A 23366-nucleotide genomic window follows, 5' to 3' on the forward strand; every position below is an offset into this window, starting at 1 on the left:
TCAGGGCACATAAGCACTCTGAGGACAACATCACAATATAGTCTACAGTCCTTTCCTGTGTCAATAGGTATGTGAAACTCTATCAATGTACCATTTTCAGTAAAAATATCAATAAAAATACAGTCTTGATTTATGTGCATATAGTGTATGTCATTTCAATTTTAACATAACAGTGCACTGCAGGTCAAGGTAAACTTTATTGTCCACAAAGTGAAAAGATTTCTTCTGCTTCGCCACAGCACTCGGAGACACACGAGACAAACCAAGCAATGGAGAGGAGCTTCCATACTGGCTTACACAAATAAACAATTCAATCAACAACCCAGCTAACCTATAATAAAATGTATTTAACTAACAACTTAATAAACAACGAAGCCCACGCTAAAACCTAATAATTTAACGATTAAAAAAAACCAATGGAGAATATTATACTAACATTCTATACAAATTTAGCAGTTTAAAACCAATGGATAATAATCTAGCAGTTTGACTGCTTATGGTAGAAAGGATCTTTTGGAGATGTTTTCTGAGGCTTGTGGCAGCCTAAAGGGAACTCACTTCTGACCTTGGCAGACCATAAAAGTCCTATTTCTCAACACCTGGTTAAAAAGAATCATCAGAGTCAACACTTGACTTTGCTCCCACGGTTGTAATGCATTCTTTAAGACGGCGTGTCATTTTCAACGTGCACAGTTCTGGGAATTACTGCACTGGATTTCTGTAGTAACTGTGTTTCCCTAAACTAGAGACATGACTGAGAATGACTCACCCTACAGTCCACCAGCGTAGATTAACCACACTGTTCTCTAAAAGATCCCACAGATGGCTTTTAAAACATTCTATTGACATAATTCCAATTTACTTTGTGTACTTATCACATTTATTATCACATGACTTTCGAGACAGGGGTTAAGGTAGAGGCAGACCTTTCTAGGGAATGCTTGTTGTCAAATTCATTTTTTTCATTATCTGCTACATGTCTTTACTGTGTGTGTGGTGAAAAAAAAATCCAGTGTTAATTCACAGCCTAGGCTCTGTAAACTGGCATGTTGCTAGCTATGGTGGGCCTCCCTTGTGTACACACCCTTCGTATATATACCCATTTACAGAGCCTAGGCTGTGTATTAACACCAGATTTCTTTTTCAGGACGCAAACAAGTACGGACAGGTAGCGAATCGTGAAGAGATATTCACTGATTTCTGACTAAAACAATTGTTTGACCACAGGCGTTCTCCAGAATCGCTGACTCCACCTCTGATGCTTGATGTTTGCCACTAACTCACTTGATGGCTTCACACATGTCCAGGCCCATTTTAACACAGTTCTTGGCATGTTTAGGCAGAGACACCGGCAGCCCTGACACACAGTAGTAGCAGTCTCCAAGGATCTTAATTCTCATGCATTCGTTTTCCTATAAGGAACGACAAAGAAAGAGAAGAGACACCTGAACAAATACCGTCTAAGCACCACATTGTTCCATAAAATGTGCATGAGAATAACAAGATATGAGTGTACACATGGAGGCTGCTTAATACAACCACAGTCTTGAACTACTGGGGTTTAAGTGCTTTCATTGTGGCTTGATAGGAAGAGAGTGTTTCCTTGTTCAACTGCCCAACCAAGATTTTCCCAGACAGTTTGAGGTTTGGCAGAAATGTTCACATCACAACCGCAGTCACACTTATCTTACTTTTACATTATTACTGCTGCAATCTATCACAGAGGCAAACTGTCAATTGATAGATAAGTGATTGCATAGTTTGAAATAGAGGACATAAAGAAATTCCAAATAATCACTTACCTTGGCAATTTGGTCAAACTTGCCAAACAATTCGTTGAGCATAATGACAAGCTCTTTGGGAGAACAGTCACTGGCCAATCGAGTGAAGCCAACGATGTCGGCATATAGAATACTGAAAGAAAGAAATAATACCATCAGAGTTGAAAAACAAGCCTTTTTTCCGCTCTGACAAATGAAATATAAACTCTTAATCAAGCAGAGATAAGAATACTAATATGAATAATACACTTATTTCCACACGTCAAAATTAAAAGCTCAAACATTAACATTAATCATTTGGTATAATATTAACTGTAGAATCTAGAAAAAAAAAAAATAGCATCACTCAAAGTCAAAGAAGGGGAGTCCTGCTGCTTTTCTGCAGGACTCTCCTTTGACAGATTATAGAGTGTGAGTGTGTGTGTGTGTGTGTGTGTGTGTGTGTGTGTGTGTGTGTGTGTGTGTGTGTGTGTGTGTGTGTGTTTCAAAGAGCCCTATATGTAGGCTATTGAGAACAACTGCCCATCTGCCGACCTGCAGAGGGACACAAATACAGCACCTGACTCACTGGACCTTTTCCACTGCCTGACTGAAAAAGTCCAGGTGCTTCCTGACAGACAACCCATTTAATGACTAGTCTGACTGGAGTAATTATAGCGACAGGTCAGAGATGCGGCCTCATCATTCAACACACTGTAACCGTGGCACTAAATGAATATGATTTCTACCTCCACAATAACCTGTTGATTAGACACTTACAGTAACTATCAAATGGTTAAGTGTCTACACATTCTGAAAGGCAAATAAACTTCAATAAATAAATAAACAAAATGAGGCTACAAAGACAAAAATAAGCTTCTTTTTTTAAAGTGCATTCCCTTTTCTCTTATAGAGACATTATAATGGATTTCCTTATTGAGTAAAGGCAGGGGCTGAATCATAGATTGAGCCGGCGAGCCATCTGCCAAAGTTCAGTTCACGCTGACCCAATATCTGTCAGCACTTGGTAAATTAATAGAAAACCCTCGCAGAACAAAGAGCCCTGTCTGAGTCACGGCTCTGAAAACAAACAGACATCATAATCTCCATCGTTAAGAGAAGTGGTCAGGGAAATCTGCTTTTTGTACGTACTATTGGGCCATCTATTTTCTATAAAGCAATGTTCATAGAAAAAGCCTAAATATAAGAGACTGAGGATTTATAAGATTGAGAATTCAGGCAAAGTACACTGGTACAAAATCAGTCTGATTTAAGAGGCGTTTTCATTTTGAAATATCAAAGTATAGCTTAAGAAAAATACATATTATTTCCCATTTCAAATAAGAGATAATACAAAGAAAATTTAGTCTTTGATTCTGATCCGAGCACCTGTCTCACAAACACTTGCTGTTTGCAAATCCCAGGAACCAGAGTCAAAGCAATTTCACTGACATTTAGGAGAAATCTTAAACATGTAGGTTTTTGATGGCCAATCAATACACAGGCTTTTAAGCCACCCCCTTAAGTGCATGGTTTGACCTTTGACATATTGTCTCTGGGTTTGACCAGTAAAATCAGGCTTTGCTGAAGAGGTGATTATATGCAAATAAAGGCTAATCAGTGGTAATCTATGGCTTCCCAGTTCCATGTATTTAAATGGCGGAAAGGTCATACCTGACATTTTCGTGCCTCTTCACATAAAGACTGTGGAAGTTGTTGTCCTTGACCAATCGCTGTTGCTCTTCTTTGTCTTTACAGTCCTGCAGCCGCTCCATGATGGCCAGCTTCATCTTCATGGAGATGTAGACGGGAAGAACGGACTGCAGAAGGTTCTCCTGTAAATACATACAATTAGGCTTGTATGGAGGTCACAATCAATGTAGTGATGAGGGGTGAAGCCCTTACGCGCCCCACACACATCCTGCGTCTACCTCTGGAGCGCGTCGCGTTACCTTACTGCTGCCTCTCTCGGACTTTTCTCGGACACACATGCAACGTCTCAGCAGCTGCTGCTGCAGCGCTGCTTCTAAAAGCCCTATCTTTCTACATAGAGTTTTCATAGATAATTCCCATTAAAAATGAAGTTCTTTCATGTCATCTATGATGCATATGATTTATATTGAGTCTGGACAGTAATCCGTACGCCCCATTGCCATTTTTTTTCTTTTTTTTTGCCATATTTTCGCTTGTTGGAAGTTTTATTTTGAAGGGGACACACCAGGAAATGGTGAAACTACAGCGAAAGCTGCCAGTATGAAGTCAATATGACTCTCAGCAGAGTATTTCAAAAATCACTTTACTGATTTATACGGGAGAGAGAGAGGGGGGTGTGGTCGGGGAAGAAGAAGGCCGTAGACACAGATAGAGCAACGGAAAACTGTTGCGCTCATCATGATCTTTTTTATTTCTTCACTATATTGGATCTCTATATGTGTCATTTATCCAAAAATGAAATGCCAGAACTAATTGAAAATTAGGTTTTAAATCCCTCGGATTTTGATTGCACAATTAAATCGTGAAATAAAGGGATTATTCGCGTATACGACTGAGGGATGTTTTATTTTGAAATAAACACACCGGGTAAACGTGTAACTAGAGTGAATGCTGCTGGTATGACTGTCAGCAGAGTATTTCTCTATCAGTTAAAGCACAGAGACGCGAGAGAGACGCGCTGCTCTCAGAAAAAAATAGGCGAGCCTCCTGAGGTGAAGGGGAGCGTCGCTGCAGACGTGCCTCCGACGCGCCTCAGCAGTGCGTCTGAGGTTGGATGTGTGCTCGCTCTACGTTGATTTCACAGTCTGTGACCAAAAGTCAGACGCAGACGCGAGGTAGACGCGCAGTAGAGGTAGGATGTGTGTGGGGCGCGTAACATTAAGAAAGGCCCACCTGGGAAAAGCCACACGCACACACACACACACACTCTTGTGTAACCAAGTATCTGCCAACATCCATTTTATAGTGAAGGAATTTGAGTTTTTTTTAAACAACATGGCTGTCTTTTCTCTATTTCCCTATCATGCTTCAATCATGGCCAAATAATGTTGGTTATGTGTATAAGTATGACACAATGTCTACATTCAGCAATAACAATCTTTGCATTTGCAGTAGTCAGTCCACCACAATGGCCAGACGTCTGAGCAGTGTTCAAAGTTCAATGGCTTGATAAAGGAAGGAATCTGAAGAGGCAACTCCTCAAGAAATAATTAATCCCTCTTTAAACCACCAGAGCGGAGTCCGGTTAGATCATGTGACCACACTGGCTGAGTCAAGGCTTGTTATAATTTATCTACAACATGTTTTATACTTAATACAATCACAGCAAAGTGCTTCAGAATGCACAAGTGGATGTAAATACAGATAAATGCATGAGAGAACAAATGAGGACAAATCAGAGTGTGTGTGTGTGTGTGTGTGTGTGTGTGTGTAGGGCTGCCCACGGAGTACCTGTAGGCAAGTATTTACCTCCTTTAACCTTTTCCGCAGTAGTTGCAGTGGGAATTCAATTGATTAATTGAATATTTTTTTTAAACAGATATGTAATATAAGTATACAACCCTGCGAGTCAAGAATATGTCCCGTACTATAAAAACATCTGTATATACATATTTTCCTAATCTATTTAATTTTGTTTTGAGATAGGAGAGATGGGATGAAGGCCGTAAGTGTGTGGGAACTTTTATGTCCCATTTCAGAAGGGATTAAGATCTGGGCCTCAGCCGAGACACCTAAGGACATTCACAAACTTGTTTTGAAGCCATTCCAATTTTCATTTGGCTGGATACTCATATTGTCTTCCTGATCCAATATCCTAGAAATATCTCCTGAAGGATCCCCAGAATTTAGTTCTATTTGAGGATCCCTTTATTTTATTTTTCAGATCAGTAGAGCCCCCCCCCAATTCCTTTTGCATGATGCTACCATTAACACACAGCATGGTATGGAACGTCTAATATATGGCTATTGAATTGTGCCCAATTTTGGTCCGACACACTGCTTTTTAATTGCAGCAAAGGTTCAGATTACATTTAATCACACTACAGGATCTTTTGCTTTAACGTGTCAGAATTTTCCGTGTGGCCTTTTGCAAAAGCCAAGCGTGCTATCTCAAGCCTTTTATTTCCCTCGAGTCCTTCTTGACACTCTGCAGACTTATAAAGACCTCTCAAAGACATCACACTAAATAATCAAATTGCACCTTAACCTTATTTCGGTGGTTACAGCAAAATATGTGAATGTGTTTTGACTCAAAACAATCCTGCTTTTCACCTTTTTAATTTTTGTTATGGAAAAACTAGAAGAAAATATGGAAAATGTAAATTGTCCCTTCAAGCTATCATATCAAAATCAACAACACAATATGTGGGAGAGGTCAAGAGGGTAAAAGGCATAAGGCAATGCATATTTTATATGTTTAATTGAATGTATGTGTGTGTGTGTGTGTGTGTGTGTGTGTGTGTGTGTGTGTGTGTGTGTGTGTGTGTGTGCGTGCGTGCGTGCGTGCGTGCGTGCGTGCGTGCGTGCGTGCGTGTGTGTGAACTTGCTATTCTCTTCTGCAACCTGAACTGCACCCATTGACTCTAGCTGACCTATTACAAGGTTCAAACAAGTCACCAGAAAACTCACCTCTCACAAAGAGGCCTTTGTATAGGTGAAAGTCTACAACTACAGGATGCTTCACATGATATAGTGCTGTTGTAAATGTGAACAATTAGTCTTCTAAATGAATACAATTGCTTGTGAACACTACATATCTTAAATATAGAGAAAGAAATGTAGTGACGCACGCTTCCTTTTCAACTATTGGAAAGCAGTATCTATCCTGTTCAAGGGTCAACAGTGCTTAGAGAATTTCAATAGTATTAGTTTCAAAGGGTAGTGTTTGCTCCCTGCCAAGACACAATTCAGGAGGAACACACTGGGCCGCTGATATAAATACTGGAACACAATGTGAGTTACTCATTGGTTCCCCATTTGGAGCAGTTTGGGAGCTTTCCCCTCCACCAAGTTTTCACGTCCCCGTTCTCTTTGGCAAACTCTGTGCACCAGGCGCCAGTTGTTTTCAAACCCAATTTAAGTCCAACAGGAGGTTTGAATGTTAACGATTATATCATTCCTCTTTCGGCCCTGCTAGGCAACACAACAGACTCCCTGTCAGCACGTTTTATGTCCCTTTACTAAGCAACAGTCATAACAAATTAAGAAAGGGGAACGTTTCTCTTAAAAATGCCTCGGAAGTCAAAGCAAGTCAGCGCAGATGCATCTAATTTAAAAGGCATCACAGGAAAATCTAATTTGCGAAGGATTTGTTCGGCGCAATGAAAACATCCATGGGAGAGTCAACAGGAGGCCAGCCAAAGGCAAAAGCTTATGGATGAAATAAAATTATAAGGAGTATGGCAATAACAATTACTGACGAGATATTTTCATTCAGTGAGGTTAACAAAACAGAGGATGCAGTAAAATAAAAGTTATTAAAATGCTCATCACAATTGGCTTCGAATAATATTCTGAATAATTCAACTAAATGTGTGTGGTATGACGCGACTACTTGATAATCCGAAAGCTATAAAAAGAGTAGTTCTATGAAAACTGTGTATACAGACTACTAGAGTATGTGTCTTTTACACACGTTTAAAATAACCCAAAGCTTATAATAGGGATACTTAACTCTAATGTTATAGGCCAAACTTTGAGAGGCTTTCATCACATGCTGTACGTTGTCATAGGTAGGGATGTAACGATATGAAATGTTGAGGACGATACAATACGCTACGATATTGCGATTGGTATCACGATACGATATTAAGTGCAAATTCATTTCTACACCCTTAAATTAAATGTTGTACCACTGATTAGAATAAAACATACACACAAGAATAATTCAACTTTATGTATCTTATTATTAAGAAGTGTCAGAGATTCAAACAACTTATCACCAAAACAAAGACACTGCTTCTCTACTGATTTTTTAAAGAAGCATTACACCTATACTATTGAAACTGAATTAGGAATTTTAAATATAAACTTAAATTAGGCACTTGTCTGTAACTGCAAAATGATGTATAAAATTTAAACAAATAGAATAATTAAACAATAGTGATCATTTCCCATTTATCTATGTTTTATTTGCTTATCAACTCTATTTTTATTTAACACTATTTTTACAAGCCATGTTTAATAGGCTACATTATGAACTACATTATTAAAATGAAGTAAAATATTTGATTACCATTTTTAGGTTCAAGGTTCAAGCTTTTTTATTAATGTCCCAAGAGGGCAAATTTGTTCACAGCAAAGGAGGTAGTGGCTAAAAACACACGACAAAACAAGACAACAATGGAAACAAAACACAACAGTATGTACACAAACCTGAGGAGACATAAAGTGCTTAGAAATAAAGTGCCAAGATATAAAGTGCCTGTATAAAGTGCTATGTGCCATAAGCAGCATCATCATCAATGAAAGCAGCATTTAAAGGGCAGTGTGCCGTCAACAACATCAAGAGTAACAGCATCAAAATCAACAACAACAACAGCAGCATCAGCAGGCCACGCTGGGGATTGAGTCTTGCATTTTGGCAAAACTCACCCGAGATATGGCCAGAGAGTTCGGGCTCTTAGTAAAGAGTGTTCCCGCTCTGAGAGGGCAGTCCCAGGGCAGCTTTCCTCCTTCTATCACCGACTAGTTAGCCGGCTTTCAGCATCAACAACATCATTCAGCATCAACAACATCATCAGTAACACAAAAATCAAATCAGCATCAGCAACATTTACCTGCTGCGGCAGCATTGATTGCTCGAATGGATGCAGGGACAAAAGAATACTTGTATTTATTTTTAGTGGTCTTTAGGGACACACAGACGAAGGCCAGATGGCAACAACATGTACTCTGAGTTGAGTGGATGGGCACCGTCTCGTCGAATGGACATAGCTTTCTTGAGCAGTTGTCTGCTGTAAAAGGGATCGAGGCTCTCTAACTGGATGCCAGTAATTTTAGAGGCAGGTAATTTTTATTTGTTATTAATTAAAAATGCAGCCTCAAAACCAATTTGCAGTACACTCCTCTCCCCCTCCCTTCCTATCAATTTTCGCATGAAGGCAACGTCACCTAAGTTGGACCTAGTAGTGATTCCATAGTATTGCGCAACATACCGGTAGGTAGGCTATAGAATTCACGTGAAGTTGTTATGAACATATTATGGATCTTTGGACATATTTCCTTCTTTCTGTCACGGAAGTTCAGCAACCTTACCGGGGATCATACTGGATTTAACGCATGGTTGCGATTGATGGTTTTTTTTTTTAAACATTTTTTCATCTCATTTCCTCTCGTTCGCCTGGATTCATAATGATATAAATGACCCGCGGACGACTTTCTCCTCAGTCTGGTGAGCTACTCTGCCAATCTTTTTTCTATTTCTCCCTTTCATCTATCTCTCTCTTCTTCTTTGCTGCTGCTGCGTGACTCAATGTTGTGAAGCTGTGTGCGCTGCTCTGGTTATTGTAAACAGCGGCCCATGTGAGACGTGACTGTTCATTTTAGAAGTTAGAAGTCATGTTTCAGTGATGTTGTGTCAATGTTGTATTGTTTGGTTTGGTTTTCAATGTTGGTGTGGGCAAACAGTGTTAAGTTGAGTGCTACGTTTATGACAACGTCGCTCCACAGACTCGCCACAATGACCGAGCGCATTTACCATGCAAGCTCACCTCTTTACCGTGACACGGTATTACAAGAAAAAAACTTACGTTTGACATTCGTGGCCTTTTCATATCGCGAACGACTGTTTAACGGTATATTGTTACATCCCTAGTCATAGGTAATGGCCATTACTTTAGACAGGGTGCAGCTATTCTTTATGGCCGATGTGTTACACCAACCTGTTGTCTCTTTTCTATCTCCAGCTTCATCCTCATGCTCAGGCACCTCAAGGTGTCCTGAAAGGTTTGCCTCAGGGTTTTCTCCATCAGGAATTTATGGAAGGCTCCCACCACACTGCCACACAGGAACACCACCGCATTGGACAGCAGCTATAGAGATCAACACAGTAGCAGACGTTAGAGTGCAGATGAAAACACCAATATGCACGCACACACACAGACACACACACACACCTCTTCAAACTGACAAAACAGTACCATATTGAAAGTCTTACAATACAATTAGTCCAATATAGAGGTTAATATACCATGCTAGCTATTAAAATAACCATTTGTCTTTTTTTTTTCTATTCAGTGATATTCTAATTAAATTAATATTTAAACAAATAACTGAAATGACATTGGACTTTAACCCAAAGCTGCACACTGATACTGTACATATGCATTACAAAAACTAAAGTAGGCTAGCGTTTTACCTGGTTGGCGAGGTACTTGGGCTGTTGGCTGTTCAGAGTGAGGCACAGTGTGAGGGCCAGGAGGTGGGACACTGAGGTGATGCAGCTCAGCACCACAGCGTACCACAGCTGGAACGGCAGCATGGTGTACACCGTGAAGATGATGAACAGAAAGAAAGGCACCTGGACACAAACACAAAGGTTGGATTATTCATTTATATATAAGTGATAAGTCGTGCAACGGCTGAATGTCATTCTTCCACTAAATGCTGCATTCAGGTGCTCGTTTTCAGTAATCTGGTGCCTTTAACTAGTGGTCAGAAGTCTCACGCTGTTGTATAACACATTCGACAGACCTATTATCAACGAATACAATGGCATACAAACAAGAAAAGTGGAATAACCAAAGTTTTGTTTTTACTATCTGTGATCAACATATTAGATATGATGATAGATATTAAAAAAAAAAAAATCTAATCTGTAGAGTTAGATTTCCATGCCGTCAAGTTTGCGTGTGCTTATGAGGATCACATTGTAAAAAAGACAATTGCAACAAAAATGTAAAACTTAACCCAAACCCTTTGCATTGAGGGGAGGTTACCTGGTCCCAAGGCAGGATGATGGGCCCGCTGAAGATGAAGGTGAAGCCCATGGTGAGGTGAGTGGCCCAGACGATCAGGCCCAGCAGAAACCTCCATCGCTGGGACAGAGCCTCCGTACACACCAGCACGAACACGGCCAGAAACACACACAGGCTGCCGCTCACCACACTCACAAAGGCACAGTGCTCCGGTGCCCTCTGCAACAGCACCAAGGGAGAAGGATTAAAAGGAAATGCACATGTTAATGCAGTAATACGGTCATACTAACTTTCAAAATCATTATTAATGAGGGCCAACTGCTTGTGCTCATGCAGAATTCCTTTGTTTGACATGTGCCATATTGTTGTGTCAGATTTTTCCGACAGTTCACATACATTTGCAGTGTATGCAATGTATGCACATGTAAAAAAAAAATTACATGTGATGTGATAAATACTGGTATGCATTAAAAAGAAGAAAGTTGCCATTTTTATGAATTGGTTTTGCAGACAACTTTAGGTAACGTGCATAGGGACAAAGAGACCACACAGTTGCAGGTCAAAATCATCATAAGTAGACCCTGGACCAGACTGACTAAAACAATGTTAATAGGGTATTTGCTTTACAACACTACACACAGCCTAGAACAAGACCATTGGTTTGTGTGTGTGTGGGTGGGTGGTTGTCTTGGTGTAAGTCAGTCAAAGAGAGTGGGTGTTTAGGGGGCGCCCTTAGCTCAGTTGGTAGGGCGTCCCCCCCTGGCCGGGCCCAGCAGCAGACCCGGGTTCAATTCCCGCCCGCGGTCGTTCCCTGTATGTCACTCCCCTCTCTGCCCCATTTCACCTCTGTCTCTCTGCACTATCAAATAAAGCATAAAAATGCCCAAAAACATATCTTTAAAAAAAAAAAGAGAGTGGGTGTTTGAGGGAGAACACAAGGGAAAACAAGGGGTTAAAAGAGTGCTCAAGAGTGAGACAGACGCACAAAGTCAGTGTTCATAGAGCTCTGCTCGGAGAAGGCCATCTCTGCATTGTATGTTGAGCTTTCTGGTTGCCATGGCAGCATTGGAAAAGGCCAGATCCCAGCTAAAGCACTTTCTACTCCCCATGTAGCCGTGAGTCTTGAAAAAGAACAATTATTCCATATGAATAGGAGCTAAAACCATGTGAACGGAATGGCTGGCCCAAATTATTTGAATATTCGAATACTCGTTCGGAAAATTAGTATTCGAAGCTTAAATTAGTATTCGGAGCTTTGTTTTTTTGTTTTTTGTTTTTTTTTTAATATATTTTTTTTTCTCAACATTTTTTTTTTTTTTTTCAACATTTTTTTTGCAAGAAGCTAGTACTGCAATATAATGTCATCAAATAATTTTATATTTGGATATAAAAGTTAGTAATATTGTAGTAGTAGTAGTAGTATTGCTCATTTAGGAGTGTCATAGCGCATTACTTCACCTCCGAGCGCGTAAATCTTCAACAAAATATGCAGATACTGTCAAAATCGGTACCAGGGAGTATATAGGGATTATTAACGTTTAAAAAAAAAAAATTAAAAAATTTTTTTTTAAATATATATATATATTTTTTTTAATGTTGTTTTTGATGGTGTGTTTTTCTGGAACGAATATTCGAATATTCGCTCGGAAAAACCAACGAATATTCGAAGCCTGAAAAATGGCATTCGGGCCAGCCCTAGAACGGATATAGCCGTAATGTTCAATGCATGGTGCACTAAGGACTAGAAAAACCCCATGAAACCTAATGTAGGATACTATTTATTTTTACTTGTTTTATTTTTTGATACACCATTGTCTGTAATAGTCCTTCTGTATTTGTCTAGTTTTTTTAAAAGACAAAAGGTTTAAACTGTGGTTCACTGTATATTGTAGACTATCGTTCTTTGAACTAAATGTCCTGTTCTTCCTGTACTGCCAGTTTGATATATTCCTGATAGCTTTAAACATTGTTTTTATGCTTCTAAGAAGACAGGTTCAAAATGAAGTTAACTAAGTTTTATATAATGACTCAACAGTTAAAAACGGCTAAACTACCAGAACATCGCAAAAAGAAAATGGACAAGAAAGGCAGGGGTCAAATCTGCAGTGGCTGAATCATGAAAAAGAGCCACGTTTGGAGGTCACTGACATCTCATAGGAAAATAAACACTCCACAATAAACCAATCACATCTCTCATAATCATACTGACCCACTGTGTTTATGTTGATACAATTTTTGAAATACCCAAACAACAGGCTGCTTGATAACTTCTCTACATCCAATTCAGGCCTGAGAGACTGACGCCACGAGAGGCACTTGGAACTCTCAGCATTGCTCTTGATTCGATGTTGATTGGAGAGGAGTTATATAATATTGCAGTGACTTTTTGACACCGGTAGCCGCCCCCTAACAGGCACCATGCCCCTCCTCAAGCATTTAACAACATGCTTACACAATATCCAATCCTAGCATTTTCTCCCAACTCTTTTCTGTGGCCTTGGCAACAGCCGAGAAGAAAGAGGAGAAAAGGAATAGTCGGAGTGAGTGATGGTATGTCTGGGGATCACAGAGGGATGGAGTGAGGTGGAGAAGTTTGCAAATTGAATGTCAAAAATGACATTCTGAAGTTACTGAAGGAGTAAGTGTGTCTGTTAGCGGGAGACTAAATCACTGCATGAGTTTATACACATGTGGATGGAGCCATTTCAAAGGACTGTGTCTGTGTGACAGTGAAATAACTCATGTACAAAGAGAGAGAGAGAGAGAGAGAGAGAGAGAGAGAGGGGGGGGGGGGAGTGTGTGCAGAGAGAAACAACTACACAATAGAAGGAAGGCTACAATGTTTTTATTCCAGCAGGGGAAAGTAATATAATCTCAGATGACAGAAGCTGTCAGTTCACTATATGAACTGCCAGGCTGACTGGCTCTCCCTGCTACCTGCCATCACGCCAAAACCAACAGCATGCCGCCGATCGGCCCAACTCAATAAATACCTGCCTTTTTCCTGTCGCAGTAAGAACCGTGATTACAACCTCTACGCTCTGACAGCTACATTGTTTCAACCACAATTGTATGTCTTGTATCCTTTCTTGATTTATTCAGTTTTCAATGATGATTTTGGTTTTGGTAATGAGTATAGCAGCAGGGTATTGTGTTTAGTAGGGAAACTTTGCCTCGGTGAATACACTTGTGATGAAGTGGGCAGGCACACATCCATCGTTGGAAGTATTTTTGAACAAAACTGAAGCGCTTCTACAGTTAGCTCCAGGGCTACTGCTGTGTAGCTGACCCTGAACTCGCTGCAGAGAAAGGCAAAGCAATTTCCTGACAGAGAATTATCATTTGCATTTCTACATATGTGCCCGTTTAATACATGCATATCCATCCTGCACTCTTTTTTTTCTGATCTAGGGAAAGCAACTGAAATGTCCTTTCTCTATTTCCTATCCTCCTTCACATTCAAACAGTTACACAATCAGTCACATTTACGCTCACGGGGAGCTGCACTGAACTGGTACTGAAGTGGAGTTACTACTTAAATAAAGTGCTTTATTTGAGTTTTTGTCGAGAGAGAGCGGAGAGTTTTTACATTTTCAAACAGCAAACCTAGGGATTCAAACTGACCATCCAGTTTCATCCTGATTATCTAAATATTAGAATACTGCTGCTGTTGTCCTAACAAGTCATATAATCATACACTATCTAACTCAATGTATCCACTCTGCAACATTAAAGCCACAGGAAAATTCTACAGAGCAATTGATCTCGATAATTATTCTCAATGCTACATGAATAACCTTATTATGTCCAAATGTTTAGATAAATATAGTTGAACTTGTTAGTTCCTCTCTAATGTTGTTGTTTATTCAATATGTATTATTTATGCCAGCCTCTAATGAACACCATTTCCCAGAAGCACTATACATTTGCCGGCTATAAGTCACTGCTCGACAGAAGAGAACAACAGTCCATGAGAGAGGATTCTTGGTTAGCCCAAATATGTGTGCAAAAAAGGCAGAAGAGCGAGGAGCAAAAGTTGTAGTTGAAGTTGTAGTTTTTAGTTAATATTTATTACAATTAGAATGTTGGATAAACTGTGGTGGCTGTATTTTTTCATGTGCTTAGTAAGTAAATAATGTTTGTGGTAAATATTGCATGTTGCACAATGACTTGATGTAGTAGAATATGGAAAACAAACCAAAGGTACACACTTAATTTATCAGAAAGCCAATTGAAAGAGTTACAGAAGCTAGTGGAATATGTGAGGTCATGACTTCTGCTCTATATATGACGGCATCAACACCAAAACTGAACATTATAAAAGTTGCCTTTACGGGAGCGCAGTTGTAATGGGTTGCATTAGATTGCACAGATGTGACAATTCCCATAATATAAGCTGTTCATAACTGTAAATGATCAGACATTTATGACATGTCATAGCAGGAAAAGCACAGATGTATTTTAAATTTAAAGAAGCAGTTCCTGGTTCCTGATCTTGTTCCTGAAGACATCATGGCTGTTGTTAATTGTATTTGTTACACCTGTGTTTTTCCCACAATGACTTGTCCAATTGTGTGCTTTGAAAAAGGCCTATATGTCCTCAGTTAGGGAAAAAAAAAAAGTTTTTATCAATATTATTAAGATGAACAATCGATACATTTGGGGTGGTAGGATGGCCTAGAGCAGGGGTGGCCAACCAGTCAGAGACAAAGAGCCACATTTTTTACTGTGTTACTGCAAAGAGCCACATCGTACACACGGGTACACACAGTGGCGATTCCAGGAAATTTTGACTGGGGGTGGCCAAGGTGGGCCACAGAGTTAGAGTGGGGTGGCCATCGCACCCCTGAATGAATAGCATGTGATATGCTGTACAACCAATTCAAAGATGATTTATAATTCCAAATGCCCAAATCATGTTAGTATCCATTGTAATGTTTGTCAGAAAACTAAACCCCTGAAGGGGGGTCTGGGAGCATCCCCCCCCCAGAAGATTTTTTTGTGTTTTTAACATGTAATCTAAGCATTCTGGTGCATTCTCGCGAAGATAATAAAGGAAAAAGTCAATATTTATTTCAGCTCAGATGAATAGTAAAATTAGCAAGACAACATAACTTGCTAGCAGCCAGATGCCTAACAACTGGACAGAGGGACGGATGACCACTAGCTTTTGACCAAATATCTTGCTAAAAAAATAAACCTTTATTTATGAAAGTCTGCCCTTGCTAAGAACATGTTACACTCCTAACTACAAACTTTAATTTTTTTATTCAGATTTCAAAAATCTGCTGGGACACGTGCCTATACACATGCATGGGTGGCACGCATGTCACAAGCACACTTATGCTGTTTTCAAGACCTTTGCTGACCAGAGACCAGTTCTAGTGGCCACAGTCCTACCATTAATTTAGTAATTGAAAATTGCAAACTGATTCCATATCAGTGGATTGGAGTGTTTGTGTGATGAACTTGGCAACTACCTATCAAAAAAAGTTAAGAAAGAAAAAAAAAATACATATCATCTCTGAACTAGGATACATATCGGGAAAAAAATGTAATAAAAAAAATAAAATGAAAATAAAAAATAACATTTGAACTGGGGGGGGAGCTTGCACATGCATGCACAAGCATTATTTATTAAAAAAAAAAAAAAACAGGGGGCCCCACACTAGGACTTGAAACGGGCCCCCAGATCGTTAAGGCCGCCCCTGTGATAATGACAGGACTGGACTAAAGACGACAGGGCAGTCATTTTCAACAATGAACATTGTGTGCACTGCCTCACACACACACTCTCAGTTCAACCAAGTCCACAAACAAAAATATAACAATTTAAAATAGCGTTTTTCTCTTACTATGCATGTTGCTTTGTGGGACTTACTTTTAGCATGGAGAGAGCTGAAGTGGCGCTGAAGATTTGAAGCCTTGAAATGCGCAAATGACACCTGGCATATAAGGCAGAATGGCTTGGAATAACGTTCAACAAAAAATATGAACTCTCCCACTCTGTTTCGGAGCGAACTTGACACAAATAGTTTACTCACGGAAAACCTCCCTCCAAGCTGAGCGGGCAGTTTTATGTTGCGTCCGCACCAAACGTTTGCGAACGTTATGTTGCGTCCTCAATTAAACATTTGCGAACAGGCATACACATAGGGCCTACACATTAATACAATAAAAAATGAAATAATAGACACCATGTAAAACGAACGTAAGAGCCGCATGAAACGTTTGCGAACATGCACACACATAGGCCCACACAAAAAAAAAGTATAAAAAAAAAAAAAAAAAAAAAAAAAATTATAATCACATAATTTGATATGAACTGAAGAGCCGCACGAAGCTGGGAAAAGAGCCGCATGCGGCTCGCGAGCCGCGGGTTGGCCACCCCTGGCCTAGAGGAAAAGAGGGGTCGATCAGTAATCTTGAGGTTGCTGGTTCGATCCCGAACTGTCAATTTTAAGACCACTTCACTCACTGATAGCCGAATGAGTATTATATTTTTACCAATTAAAACTGAAAAAAAGACCAACTTCTGCTTTAAATCAGTCTTCTTCTTCAAAAAAATTTCTTGTATATTATAACATGCAGACGGTCATTGTTATAAGCTTCAGGAGAAATATCTTGGTAGCCACACGGTAAAATGTAGAATGTATGTTACAGAAACATTTCCTGTACAGCAATGTACACAGACTACAGTCTCAGCATTGATTTCATTGCAGCCTCTGATGTTCAGTCAAATAGCACAACCAGAAGTTACTTGCATTGTGAATTTACTGAAGTACATATTGACAGTATCCAGCAGTTTTTCCTACAGTGCTCCTTATTATTATGAAAGTCAACGTGTGTTGAAAGCAGTTGAAAAAGTCAAACGTCAAAGACTTTGCCTTGCACTTAAACATCATCTTGCCGTGGTATTGCAAGAGCATACAGAAAACATAAAGAAAACCGGCAAAGTGTATAACAAGGTCAGAAACAATATATACTATAAAGCATTTCATGTGCCATCTTTTGCTTTGTATAATGCACCCATGACAAACATGTAAACAAAAGAAGTGTTCTGATCTTTACCTGTTATTTACTAGCTCACATGCATTTTGACCTACAGTTTGGATTACACACCAGCTATGTGAAATAACCTGATATTCTCAGCCTTTTCCCAGAGAAAATAATCAAATTTGCTAAGTTCAAAAGGTACAATTAGTGTCTTTCAACAGAAAGTAACTTTAAGTTATGAGTGCCGGAGTTGACAAGGACTACTTATCACTGCCAATCACTGCTCTAACTCAATAGCTGCTGATTAGATGAGTGTCGCACAAACATTTAAAATGCAGAGGCACAGGTTTTGAGGTGTTACAATGACATATGCTTTCTCTTTTTAAAGACAGACTTGGTATAAATGGAATATCTTTTTCATAAGCATGTTTTATTAAGTGTATAATTGCTTGAAAATAAAAGAGTTTTTGTTTAACTTTGAAATTAGCATTTTATATGTTGCCCCGCCATGTTTCTACAGTAGCACAGAGCGGACAAACTTAACGGCCATATGCATTTTTATATACTGTGTATAGTGGGCGTCTTCGGGAAATGCACCTGTTGGAAGACGAAAAAGAAATACTATAGATAAATAAATAACTACATCTTCACCTCGTCACTTGATATAATGGAAAGGCTTGAGGCAGTGGTGGATGATGCCTTCTTAAGTAACTAGCTTCTTGTCTTTGAAGGCCACTGTATCTTCTGTAAATTCTCTTAACAGGAGGGGTAAGCAAGGGAGCGTTGCAATCCAGAACTCTCACCACAAGATGACACCAAAACAATCAATCCTATATTACACTGTGTACCTTTAAAGGTTGCCTATGAGCCAAATGGGCATATAACTGCTGCTGTAAACAGTAACTCAAAACACTGCTGCTGTAAACAGTAACTCAAAACATTTACACATCAACACAATAAAACGTTTAATGGTATTGAACAAATCTCAATGACCAGACATTTAAAGACCTGTGAATGTGTGAACACTCACCAAATGAAGGGCAAAGAAGAGGATGAGGAGGATTGCACAGGAGAGCATGGAGAGGCCCAGCAGGTGCACCAGCGGCTGATACTGGCTGATGCAGGAGAACTTGCTGTATAGAGCCTCATTTTTCAGCTCCTGCTCGTTCAACAGGTACTTCCCCTTGGCTGGCATGGCTCAGGCTTCTTACAGAGGCATATCAAGGTATTAACATAGAAGCCCGAGTGTCTGTTTAAGAGAGAAGTCCACAGTTCTAGATGTGTTCGGGGCTCCTCGCTAGCTCATGCCGCTCAAGTGAAAGTTGTGTTTTTCCTTCGCCGTGGCATCTTGAATGTTGTTGTAGAGCGACCACTCTCTCCGTCTCTCTCTCTCTCTCTCTGTCTCCCTCTCTGTCTGTCTCCCTCTCTCTCTTTATCTGCCTGATTCTCTCCTCTTCGCTAGACCTTTTGTGTGTGCCTTCTATCCTCTGTCTGGTGTTGGCAGGCAGACATGCTTCATCCTTTGCCAGTTACTGTGGTGCTCCCTTCAGTGGGGTTGAGTAACAAGCCCGGGGTTTGAAGAGACACACAGGAGGGGAGGTAAAGAAAGGGGGGAGTAGAGTGAGAGCAAGAGCTGGTGAGGTCAGAGACCAAGTTCAATAGGTTCTGGGGATGTAACGCAGCGGTCAGGTTGGCAGCTCCAATCCTGAGGAAAGGGCAGGGAGAGAAAAACAGAAAAATATTTTTTTGAAGTTTGGAAAATCCAACAATGCCCATGCAAAGATTTTAAGGTGAGACACTGCAGGTGAATGGGGTGATATTTTTAACTTATAGATGTCATCAGGAAACTTTGCCTGTTCATTACATGCATTCAAAGCAATTTCAGAAATCTTTGAATAAATATGAAAATTGTCAGTATCTAACTAATGCATAAATGTGCATCTTTTTTAAAGGCAAAAATCTAGATGTTGGATAAAGCCTGTATTTTTTTTTACAACATAAAATAGTCTCAAGGTTTTTTTTTTTATATAAATCAAAACATACTACTGGTATGTACAGGTTTTAGAAATACATTTTTGGCGTGTTTTTAAGAACAAAATGTATAAAAACATCAGACAATGAACAACATAAATCCTTCTGCAACAACCTTCAGAATAACGCCAAGAATGATTATGGAAAGTTAAGTTGATGTAAGTGCTTTAGAAGTTGAGATTTTGAAAAAAAACTAACTTTGAGATAATGGCCGTTAAAGATTATTGTAGCCTTTAGCCTTTAGTTTAGCAAAATAAACACCTAAATGAACATGTTGGACCCTTTGTTTATACTTGCATGCAAGAAGAAATGTTATGGAAGAAAAAAAAATGTATTTCAATATTTTTCATAGGCTTTACTGATCTGAAAAGGAACCTGGCATTACAAATCGAAATGGCAGACTGTAATCAAGACAATGATGATGTGACGCACAGGGGAATACTGTGAGAATGAGACATGATTATCCTGACCCCTTTCATGAGCAAAATGCTTATTCATTCCTGATACTCTGCCATTTCCACAATGCGGTAAGCCCAGTCTCTGTTTACCCCTGGGTCCTGGCTCATTTGGGCCAGAACTTTCATAGAAAGCAGCCCAACTGTCTGCTAATGAGATCAGTTGATTTGGAGCCATTTTCCCAACAATACAATTTCGAGGAAAGACCTTCTATGAAGCCACAAACCATTTTCATACTCTGCCAACTCAACTAATAAAACAAGATTGATCCAAACTGTCCTAACTACCGTAATGAACAGAGACAACCGGCCCAAACACAAAAGACAAGAGTACTTTTGACTTGTTATGTAACTATATGAGATCCATATCATATGCATCATTGCATACATGGAAAGAGACACGGTAGGCAATTTGAGCCATGTATCCTCTTTCTCCATCTAAGATCAATACAATCTGTTTGCTGAGTGGGGGACTATGTCATATTTACACAACAGAGTCGGAGAGAAGACGCCAGGAAGGCTCTCTGACAAAACACGCATGTGGACATCCCTTCAAACAATTAGCGCCCTTTGGCTGACATGCAACGCATAGACAACACAGTCAGACAGGGGGCAGGGGTTAGTTGAGGTGAGCTGAGGGCTATATTATGGTGATAGATTAAAATCTGACCGCAATTTTTGGGAAAATGCTGAGATTTTAAATGATACTGCTGTAAAACTGGATGAGGAGAGAATGATGAGGATGCTACTGTCCAGTTGGCGTTGATAAGCAGAGATCCATATAGGAGGAGACACTGGAAGGACGCTCAATAGAAACCATGTGAACTTTACACCGCTGACAATACAAACCTCTTTATCCTCCGGTGGCTAATATCTGATGTGTGCAGTGTGTGTGTGTGTGTGTGTGTGTGTGTGTGTGTGTGTGTGTGTGTGTGTCACTGTTTCATGTTTGCATCTCACATAGCAACTGCAACGGATGCTATGTGCCATAAAAAGAGAAAAGAAGAGCAAAAAAAAAAGGACAACACACACACACACACACGTTTGTACGGTTATACTTATGAGGACATGCATTGACATAATGCATTCCCTACCCCCTTAACCTAAACATCAAAACTAATTGCCTAACCCCAAAACTTACACTAACCCTAACCTACACTTAATTCATCATACCTGAACCTTAAAACCAAGTCTTAACCCTCAAACAGCACTTTAAAAGCCTGTCCCAAAGTGAGAACCGGACAAAATGTCCTCACTTTCCAAAAATTATCTCACTCCTAAGGTGTTAAACTCAAATTGGTTCTCACAAAAAATAGTTGTACAAGTACACTTACACACACACACACACACACACACACACACACACACACACACACACACACACACACACACACACACACACACACACACACACACACACACACACACACACACACACACACACACACACACACACACACACACACACACACACACACACACACACACACACACACACACACAATGCAACAGGTGTGTGTGTGTGAGGAAGGACTCAGCTGCAATGCTTCTATCTTGAAGTGATAAAAGGCATTGCCACAGAGAGCATGTGTGATGACATGTTCCGAAGGCAGTTTACAACCACTTTTAACTTTCCCTTTCACTGCTTCTGCCGGACACAGCAGCCTCCAGCCGGCTCTGTCTCCCACAGCCTTTAGATAATACACCAGCAGCTAGACTGAGGCCGTAAAATCAGGACGGAGTACAAAGCACACAGTTACTGATGGGGGATTGTGTCCTCCTCTTGCCTCAATAAGAACCAGCTGGTCTGTAATACAACCCCGGGTAGATGTTTACTGGTAGTTTACAGTGGGGGGGATCATTTACCCCACATACCTACTAAATGCTATATCTAAATCTTTAACCGCGGATATACATTCTTAAAGCTATAGTGCGTTACTTCTTCCTATAAATGAATGTCGGTTATCTTCAAACCATCACCAAACAAGATGACGCAAGGTTGATTAAGCCCATCAGCTCCACAAAACCCTCGCTGCATTTCTCAGTATGGCACCGTTTACAAACTGGTGTCGCCCCCCCGACACTGGCGAAGGAGCTCCGAAAAATTCCAAGAAGCGCCCAAGAAATGTTTCAGTTGTGGATTCTACAGCAAAGAAAAAACATGGACGTACAGCAGAAGGTATCAAATCCATGTCCGATCACTGAAGGCTTAATACCTCATGTAGTTGTGCCAACAGTATTTTTGCAATTACTCAGAATTACCTCATGGGGGTGTCATAAGTTACGCACTATAGCTTTAAATTTGTCAAAAATTGGATACCGCCCAACCCAACCTGCAGTAGACCTCAAGGGACCTACTTGTAAGTAGACCACAGGATGGCGCTTCTCATTTTTATCTGCTGATCAACCTCAAGAAACTATACAAGGAAGTAAAAAAAAGGAACAAGCAGCTGTTTCTCCCAGTGTGATGGCTCTCATTTAGGTGTTTTTTCCTGTAACCCATGACCCAAAACACAAATGAATTTTCATTGTTTTGGTACTAACTATCTCGCACACTGATCAAACCAGTAATTGACAAGCCTGAACATGACAAAGACACACAGAAGCTGAATTGCAATCTTGGATTGAAGCCAATATGCCTCTAGGCTATAATGCTCCATTTGTTACTCAATATTTATATCATTATTTTCAGACTCTCAAGTAGGTCCATAGCAATATTTAAAAAGGATATACATGAAATTAATATATAAAATATACATACAATTCATCTGTGGTTTTAAGAATTTGTGTGCAGGCTGTGATGCCAGTATTTTTCGGAGTTCAGCTGAGCATCGAAAGCAGCTCAAGGGCTGAATAAAACAGTGTAAGGACAGAGCTTATAAAATGTTCTTAAAGGATTTTTCTACCGTAGTCTTCTCAGACAGCCATTTGACCCCGCAGGAACTCTCATTTACCAGATGTTAAAGCTCCTGGCCCTGATGGCGCTTTTTTATGCTGCGACTCTAAAGTAACCATGGCAAAAGGAGGCAGCAGCATCAGACCTGTGGTTGAGCTGAGCGCACAGGGGAGACAGGGAGCTGGATGTACGCTTCAATAGAGCCCAGTCTCTGGATGAATTGCTGAAACTGTGCGGCATTGAGTGCCAGGTCCTTGTACTATGAAAGCTTTGGCAACTGAGGGAATGGCATAGCAGCCTTATAAACTGGCGTCAC

The 23366-nt window shown here is 40.0% G+C and overlaps 1 protein-coding gene across 2 annotated transcripts in view; it reads right to left on the reverse strand.

Moving 5' to 3' along the window:
• The window catches only part of adcy7 (adenylate cyclase 7), a 60837-nt gene that overhangs the window by 16423 nt on the left and 21048 nt on the right, over positions 1 to 23366 (reverse strand). For both annotated transcript variants that reach the window (XM_080047961.1, XM_080047960.1), the window contains exons 2-8: positions 18699 to 19373; positions 10694 to 10891; positions 10114 to 10275; positions 9638 to 9787; positions 3435 to 3595; positions 1803 to 1914; positions 1285 to 1412 (exon numbers count right to left, since the gene is read on the reverse strand). In XM_080047961.1, the coding sequence (XP_079904087.1) occupies positions 1285 to 1412; positions 1803 to 1914; positions 3435 to 3595; positions 9638 to 9787; positions 10114 to 10275; positions 10694 to 10891; positions 18699 to 18863 (1076 nt within the window). In that variant the 5' untranslated portion in view covers positions 18864 to 19373. The remainder of the gene's footprint in view (positions 1 to 1284; positions 1413 to 1802; positions 1915 to 3434; positions 3596 to 9637; positions 9788 to 10113; positions 10276 to 10693; positions 10892 to 18698; positions 19374 to 23366) is intronic.

This window comes from Ammodytes marinus, assembly GCF_949987685.1.
Source record: "Ammodytes marinus genome assembly, chromosome: 1".
Lineage (NCBI taxonomy): Eukaryota > Metazoa > Chordata > Actinopteri > Uranoscopiformes > Ammodytidae > Ammodytes > Ammodytes marinus.